This window comes from Taudactylus pleione, unplaced genomic scaffold (genome assembly GCF_031769625.1).
Source record: "Taudactylus pleione unplaced genomic scaffold, aTauple2 ptg000864l, whole genome shotgun sequence".
NCBI lineage: Eukaryota > Metazoa > Chordata > Amphibia > Anura > Myobatrachidae > Taudactylus > Taudactylus pleione.
This window is the reverse complement of record NW_028285266.1, coordinates 140,001-149,145: the sequence shown is the minus strand read 5'-3', so window position 1 is coordinate 149,145 and position 9,145 is coordinate 140,001. Positions and strand designations below refer to the sequence as shown.

Genomic DNA, 9,145 nt, shown 5'->3' with positions numbered 1-9,145 from the left:
ACACACACTCACACACATATATATATATATATATATATATGCATGTATTTAAAGGGGAGCTCACCAGAGCATCATACTACAACACACACGAACACATATATGGATGACTAAATCAGGTGGCTATGAAGGACACTATATTTGGGAAAATATAATTAACATTGAACAAATTACAATAACAGTAAAAGTATAGAAATTTCAACAAAACCATTTCATTATATGCATTGTGTTAAAATAAGCAGTAGGGAAACAAACACATTGTTTTATGTGTCATTCTGGAACATAATGTTGAAAACTGTTTGCGGATGAATATGGAATAAATAAATGAGAACACAAAAAAGATCATTAAGCAAATGTTCCAGATTTTAATTTCCTACTGTATTCAATATGATCAGGGAAAAAATGAATTCTGCACTATACACTACAGTGTTTTAATGAAGCAAAGTATTCACGATCATGGGTAGATCAACCGTGTTTTTAAATATTCCAGAACAAATAATTTTCAAAGACTAGTTTAATTAGTCTTTCTTATTAATAATCCTCCAACGCAATTATTCTACATAGCTCAATGTGTACAAAGTGATGATCACCATTACGTTGTATCAGTGGGGAAAATCAATTTCCTAACAGCGTGTGATCAACAAATGAAAATGTAGGGATATACAATATCCTCAGGGACTGCGAATATAAACGGCAATGAAGGCAAGGAAAATTAATTCCTGAGTTTCTCTTAATTCAAAATATGAACATATTTAGCTGCTAATAAAAATGCCAATAACGGAGAAACAATATAAAATAGCGAACTATATAAGCATTCTTATTCATAAGGGTGTAATGAGAGAGAGAGAGAGAGAGAGAGAGAGAGAGAGAGAGAGAGAGAGAGAGAGAGAGAGAGAGAGAGAGAGAGAGAGAGATTATCCAATGGTGTTTATGTACAAAACTTTTCGGCACTCGTTTAATTGCCTTTGATGTGTGTCATATTGACAGGCATCTGTTATTTATTTAACTGCAATAAATTCAAGCATAGCAATAGAAAAAAGTATATTCTCTTAATCAAATTAACTGGGCAATTGTTGTGCCTTTGAAGATGGAGACACATGAATGTCTACGTATAATAAATAAATATATACATAGAGAGAGAGAGAGAGAGAGAGAGAGAGAGAGAGAGAGAGAGTATTTTCTGTAGTAAAAGGCACGTTGTCCTCATTATATAAATTACACTAGTCCGTTTTTAATAACTAAGTCTGTGTTTCCTCCCTTTACACTGTGTACATCAAACCTCTATTTCAATATTCTGCATTTGACACATGTCTCCATATCTGTCTGCCAGGTGGAGATCACAGAAGTTCCCAATGTCCAATGACACCATCAGGGTCTTCCTACCTTTTCAGGCGGTCAGAAAATATAGTGAGGACATTACTCCTAGAACTATCGCCAATTACATTTCCACTTGTTTTGTTTTTTGGGGGGTTTTTTGTTTTGTTTTGTTTTGTTTGGGGGTTTTTGTAAGTAGTAAATATAAAATGACTGTACACGTCAGACTCTGAGCTGGGAATCTGATTAAATCCTCTCTCTGATTGCGGCAAAACTGTACAATGTCAACACATTAAAGCCAAACGCCTGTATTAAAACACTGTTAATATTTAATAAGGCGACTAACCATCGCCAAACGTCACTGGATCCTATAGACGGGAATCCTTAAGCTTCTTGTCAGGAAGAAAAGTGTTTAGGATCGTCCTGAAAACTTTGTGATCTATTTTCCATTTTTCAAAATAATATAGATATCTTTTAAATATTGTAATAAAAACATACTAGCGCCTTTTAAATACACTATTACTTACCAGCCCGTTTCATATTGTACTATCACAGACACTTTGGAAATTGGTTTAAAAGCACATCATTCATTATTCAAAGCTCATCTTTGCATATTATTCCAGTTTAAGTCTGCCAGGCTCCCTGTGAAATTGTTCACGAAATTGATAACAGCAGACACACATGCAATAAAGAGATCGCCTTGGGCAAGCAGAGCCCCCATTATGCAGATCAGCTGCAATTTCCTCTAACAAAGCCTTCCCTGATTCAGAACCTGGTATCATTTTATTTCTCTTCACTATTCACTAAAGTATCAAGTTGTAGGCTGGACTGGAGTCTTCCAGAAATGGTGCCTTCAGGCCAGGCCTGGGGTGATTTGTACCCCCCCCCCCCCCCCTTTTCCTTTCTACCTCACCATCTGACCCTCCCACTCACTCTGTTCTCCCCCTCTGTCTTTAACTGTATCCATGTCCAGAGCTGGGATGCTCTTTGCTGAAAGCTGGCACACCAGCTTGCTGGTATCCTGTAAATCCAATTATCTCCACTCTATAGAAACTCAAACTAATGACCAGTCAGCTTAGACACGCAAGTGCAAGTGGAAAAAATCAAATTAGGGCTTTTTCAGCCTCCCAGGCAGCTCTCAGAGCTCCGTGGAATAATAGACCCATAATTTCACATGGACTCTGTCATAGGATAGCCTGAATCACAGCAGCCCCGAATGCATCTATCACTCCAGCACTTTGTTTCCATAAAGGAAATATTTTCCTTAGCCTTCCGTCAAGTTAAACTGACTGTCGATTTATATAAAACATTTTGTTTTATTGTGCACAGCTGATCAAACATCAGCACTGGTCCTAGTTCATTCTCATAGGCTTGTAATGTCAAAGTCTAAGGCAACGTAATAACTATTTATAACTTATTAATACCCACGATATAAGTTATATATATTAGAGATATAGGATTTGGAAAATATATATAACATTAAACTTTTGAGTTTATACAATTGCCTCTTTTGAAGTGCCATTCTTTTTGCATCAACTATATACAGGATAGATAGATAGATAGATAGATAGATAGATAGATAGATAGATAGATAGATAGATAGATAGATAGATAGATGTGTCTGTGTGTGTCTGTGTGTGTGTGTTTATATATAGCTCTCGCTCTCTCTTCTTCTCTCTATATAAACATGTTTCTAATTATATATATTTAGTGAGATACATATATTTATATGTTTGTGTGTATATACACATTATGTACACATGTATATATCTACATAAGTGTATATATATATATATATATATATATATGTACACATGTATGTATACACACACACATATGAAACGATTCAGTTTGGTAGGAATTTAACATACACAATAATGGATGGAGATTTATACCAATCGTTGAATGAACTCAGTTTATTCTTCTATCTGAATCACTTTATCTAGACAACACCATCTCGCTGGTCTTATTTACTATTACCCAGGCACTGTTCTATGTGATACACTATTGACTGTAAAGGCAGGATTTACCGAGCAATTCAATGCTATGATATATATTGTAGGTTGGGCACTTGGTCTAAAGAGCTTGTAGCTGGATCCAGAGCCAATGATACCCCAGAGGAGTCTCTCCCCGCCCTTGTAAATATGTATGTTTGTAATTGATAAGTACTTTGCATGTCAAAATAAATGGTTATGCAATTGAGTGACTCCTTTCAACAATGCCAGTTCTTCATTTATCTAATCTTCATAATTGAGCTTTTTAGCGTCCAATCTAATTGCCTTTAAAATATTAAATATTCTTAGACAAAGGTACTTTTAGAAATTCAGCACGATTAATACGCGACAAACTGCTTAAAGCGGAAATGCTTTTATGTCCTTAATGCCACCCAAATTCAGCCTACAGTAGATAATATTATGGGGCCAGTTTTTCATTATGGGCAGCTAAATCACCTGTAAATGCTATAATCAGTGCAGTATATGTTCCAGATCCATCTCATATAATCCAATGAAGACTAATTGCCTTTTCTTTTCTAAATCAGTAGATCATTTGCGCTAAGTAATACTCAAGGCAAGTCTCTCATTAGCCCAGCAGTAGCATGCACCCTTAAAAGGTTCCCAGACCTGGGTTGTTGGGTTTTTTTGTTTTTTTTTACAGAGGTTTTGAAAGATATCCACATTATTTTTTCTCAGTGTTACCAGAAATTGCTTATTTTATTATAAAGAATGGCATGCTATTAGTTATCATAAAAGCACATTAATCGAATATGCTACTTCCGAATAAGATGTCCTGCAGAATGTTAATGCATTTTTACCCTCAATTGTTGATTTACTATAATTACATTTGTTGGGTGTTAGTCTACGCTTTACTTTGGTAGTTTGCATCACAAATGTACTAAGCGCATATAGAAATAATGACAGTTGTGTATTCGGCACATTACACCTTATTAAAGAATCATGTAACAGAAAATGTGCCACTTGCTATACTACTTTCTTCTGTAATGTAAACTGCCCCTATATAGACTTCTTGTGTTTATTAAATGTTAATAATGGCCAGTAAGATAAATAGGGCTGCTGTGTTGTTTGAGTACAGATATCTCTTGCACAGGTTTTATAGATTTTTTACTTTTTTATTATGCCGGGTTATTATAATATCAACTCTTATTATAGATCCCGTTTTATTATACAGACACTAATATCTCCTAAATCCACCATCTACTTATCATCCATCTCTCTGTTATCTCAGTGTCACTCATATTTCTCCTGCTCACGGCTGCCCTGCATCCCAGGAAGCTGCATTTAGCGACATATCCGAGGACTGTAGCGCTCGTCTCCTTATATTACACCTCCCACTCCAGTTATGGTCCAGTGTTATTAGTAATGGACACATCTATATGTACTCGCATCTACAATCCATATAGTCCTCATAAACCTCTAGTTTTTTTATTGTTATTATTATTTCTGCAGACAATGAACTCAATAGCAATTTTCACTTACCATCCACAAGTAAAATTAAATAAAAATAAGTGTATTTAAAAGCGACCCTCTATTTAAAACGCTCATTACTGTTGTGGACCGCATAAAGACATTCTATATGTTTTCTTTGTGTGTATATATATATATATATATATATATAATATATATATACATATATATATATATATATATATACACGTGCGTGTATGTATGTATGTATGTATATATATATATATATATATATATATATATATATATATATATATATATATATATATTTGAGAATACATAATAGTGATTATTGTGTCTTACTGTCGGGTTAGCCGAACATAAAAGTAATAGATGTACACATAACACGTCTCAGTGCCTTATTGTAATACTTTTTTAATGTTCTTAGAGCTATTATAAAAGGAAAATCAGAAGCTTACACTCTCCCTGTTATTGTTACACTCTCCCTGTTATTGTTACACTCTCCCTGTTATTGTTACACTTTCCCTGTTATTGTTTACAAAGACTCTCTGAGAAAAGACAGAAGTCCCCGACAGACAGAGATTGCATATTAAAGTGTGACAACCATTGTAGTGCAGCTATATTATATGTATAGACCCTGATCTTTACAAATCATTTGTTATAAGGACTTTCATACAGTATGACGCCTTGGTCCCCTTTACACCTGGATAAAGCCCTGCAACAGATGTCTTCTTTAGCATATTCGAAGCCTCTTATCATGTTACTTTTATTTTTGTATTTACTTATCATTTATTTCCATATTCATATTATTGCATTATCCGAACCATCACAAGCCACGCACATAAAAATAGATAAACAAAAAGTGAGATAAAGCCAAATTGATCGTTTATATTTAACCCAGAACTATACATAGGTGTTATAACTGAGTCCACTGTACATTTATATTGGAAATTATGTTTGCATGAAGTAATTATCACGATCCTATAACGAGGTAGCTATTGCCAACAGGTTTGCAGACCGTGCTATAAAGATGCGATGGGGTTAGAAGTGCCTTTCACGTGCCTCTGATTGTATATTCACTAGAACAGGGTTGTCTGATCTATCCCCAGTGATGAGCATTATAACACAACACCGCATGTACTATAGCTTATCAGTTCCTTTGACAATCGCTATGGTGCATTGCAGTAATTGAATTTTGCAGGATTGTTTTTTCTCCCCGAGTTATCATTCTGCCTTGTAAATGATTTACCGGTTACAAATTCAGAAATAACAGGTACTGATCAAATACTATTACACTCTATTAGATGATGCTAGAACCCCCTCCAACTGGCTATCAAAGTGAAAAGCAAACTTATTTGTGCACTGGATAATTTTTTAACACCTTCATTTAATAATAATCATTAGAAAAAAAAATTAGGGAGCGTCTAAAAACTCATAACCTGAGCATATTAGATGTAATCTAAACTCATTGGCACATGAAACACTGTAAGATCACATTGACTCTTCATCTTCATTTAATTCCAACGCTGATAATAAAAATAATTCACGTGTACAATAAAAAAAAACATGTGGCAGAGAAATATATTGCAATCATAATTGCCCACAGTTATCTGCAATTAGGCAGAACATCTTTAACGATTGCAACATGTAATGGGAATGGCTCAGACAAAGTAATGGGAGTGAACTTGTATAATTTACAGAACGTTCATGACATATACTGGTTTATTCACATACCTGGCTGGACCTATGCAATCCCACCAAATAAATTGCTGCTAGAAATATGACTGCACAGAAGTATTTTTTTTTATTTTTTTTATTTTTTTTAAAAAAGCATAACAAAATGAAAAAGTACAGTGCCAGATATATTTTTGAAAAATTATTCACTTCCCTTACACGCTATAATTATATTAGGGTAACACTAACAATATGTTACATAATGTTTATTATGTGTGCAGACTTACTTTAAAAATAAATAAATAAAAAACCAGGTACAAAAACAAAACACACTAAAAATACATTAAAAAAATAAAGAAAAGCAAAAAGAAAACAGCACTATAATGTTATCTTTGTTAAACAGATAAATAAAAATGCATTTTGCTACGATAATATTGACACAGAGTGACAATGCTGGATCCATGTTCCCCTATAGAGATGCGAATAATAAGATAAAGCATCAATGATCATTTATTAGACAATTATTTAGACGTGTAAAATACTTGTCAGACATGTCCAGTGAAAATCACCCTTATCATTGCCTCCAACACAAAGAAGAGTTGGGGTGTGAAGTAAATCCTTGAATAGTTTTAATAGTGAACCTCGTGCATTTTAGTTTTCTGCAAAGCGTTTCGATCCCATTGTTCTCCCTAAATAAACGACAAGGCGTTCTGTTTCGCCTTAAACATGCTATTGAAATACCCACCACCTATTATCCTAGCTAATAAATTTGACCTATTGTTCGTTTGTTAAAATGATGTCACCTTAGAACAGTCCCTAAGCTACTATTTCAATGAATTACCTGCTGATGAAAGCAAGCAGCCAATGGCAGGGCAGAGGCTTGATTCCCCCCGCCAATCAGGGCCGCGGGAAGTAAAGGAGAAGCTGAAAGTCGAGGCTTGATACAAAGTGATGACACAGAGCCTATGGGGCAGGAGCAGGCTTGGCAAAGTTTCAGTCTGACATCCAGGCGGCCGTACATGGATCTACTGTAAGAGAGGACTAAATAAGGGGACACATAGCAGCTATAGCCAATTATTCCACTGACAGAGGATGGATCAGCCCACCAACACCCAGACCCAGCACCAACATGAACCCATCAGCTTTGGAATTGATCAGATCCTAAATAACTCTGACCAGGAAAACTCCTCTCAGTCTGCTCCCAGGGGCTCAGAGAGCACAAATTACTTGGGCAGCTCAGTTAGCCGATCGAGTGTCCCTTATCCCTCCCTGCCAGCCTCTTTCCCTGGCATCGGGGCAGCCTTTGAAGAATCGGGATCTTACAGTGTAAATCTGAGCTTGGCTCCAGCTGGAGTCATCAGGGTGCCAGCCCATCGGCCTATCCCTGGTGCAGTCCCACCTCCCATCTCCAGTGCCATCCCTACCATGCCAGCTATGCCCGGCCTTGGCAGCCTTAACTTCCCCTGGATGGAGAGCAGCAGAAGGTTTGTCAAAGAAAGATTCTCAGGTGAGGAAAAAGGCACACTCATGCTGATGTTACACTGCTAGGGTCTCGTAGATGCCGGGGAACGGTAAAACTAGGCAGCTGTGCTTTAATTGTAACAAGACTAAAAATACATCGATACATACAATAATGTTGTAGAAAGCGCATTTTTTACGAATTTTGCAGATGAGAGAAACTGTAATAATTGTGTTATATTTGAAGTAGAATATTTCAGTGTATATAAGTGTAATATAATCACAGCACCAAAAGAATACATAGACGACCACAGTACAGAGATACACATTACACGCTGTGTAGAGGAGTAATTGTATGTACAGAACATATGGCCTCTGTTCTTAACCTCTGGGCATAATAAATGTAGGCGAAAGTTCTCTTTACCTCCCTATTTGCTATGATACAGCGTTGATAAACAGTATAGATTGTACACTCATATGAGCAGGGCCATCTTCCTTTTGTTTTCCCTACATCATTAGGCTTATCTGTACACTGTAATTATGTATCTGTGTGTATTTATGTGCTGTCTGTATTAGCCTGTACTCATGTATCTTGTCAGTTTTTCCCCTTGTACTGTGTTACAGAACCCTTGTGGTGCCTTATATATAAATAAATAAATAAATACTAATAATAATAATAATAATAATAATAATAATAATAATAATAATAATAGAAGGAATCTGCGGCACAGGCCAAGTGTGAAGAGCAATGTGAAACATAATCCCATTATCCGAATTTCTACCACTTTTTTAAGATAGAAAAACTTATATTAATTACAAGAAAATCAGAACTTTTTTGTTGTTTTTTTACACACATTTTACGGTCTGTATTCTTCTTCAAAATTACTAATTACTCTTTCGAGTTGTAACCTTTTTGTTATTATTATTATTATTATTATTATTATTATTATTATGTAATTATTGGCAAAGTATACAGGTCTGAAAACGACATGCATCTTTTTATGTCCATGAAAACAAAATATGTATTATATTAACCTTCCTGTATCCCCCCTACAGCTGCCGCAGCGCTAACGCCCTTTACAGTCACCCGCAGGATTGGGCATCCGTACCAGAACCGGACACCGCCCAAGCGCAAAAAACCGCGCACCTCCTTCTCGCGGGTGCAGATCTGCGAACTGGAAAAGCGTTTTCATCGCCAAAAATACCTGGCCTCAGCGGAGAGGGCTGCCTTAGCCAAATCCCTCAAAATGACCGATGCT

At 35.9% G+C, this 9,145-nt stretch overlaps 1 protein-coding gene across 1 annotated transcript in view; it reads left to right on the top strand.

Moving 5' to 3' along the window:
- Positions 1–7,411: 7,411 nt before the first annotated feature.
- The window catches only part of TLX3 (T cell leukemia homeobox 3), a 5,958-nt gene continuing 4,224 nt past the window's right edge, over positions 7,412–9,145 (top strand). The window contains exons 1-2 of the mRNA XM_088458903.1: positions 7,412–7,935; positions 8,943–9,145. The exon at positions 8,943–9,145 is cut by the window's right edge and continues 41 nt beyond it. Of these exons, the coding sequence (XP_088315029.1) occupies positions 7,521–7,935; positions 8,943–9,145 (618 nt within the window). The 5' untranslated portion in view covers positions 7,412–7,520. The remainder of the gene's footprint in view (positions 7,936–8,942) is intronic.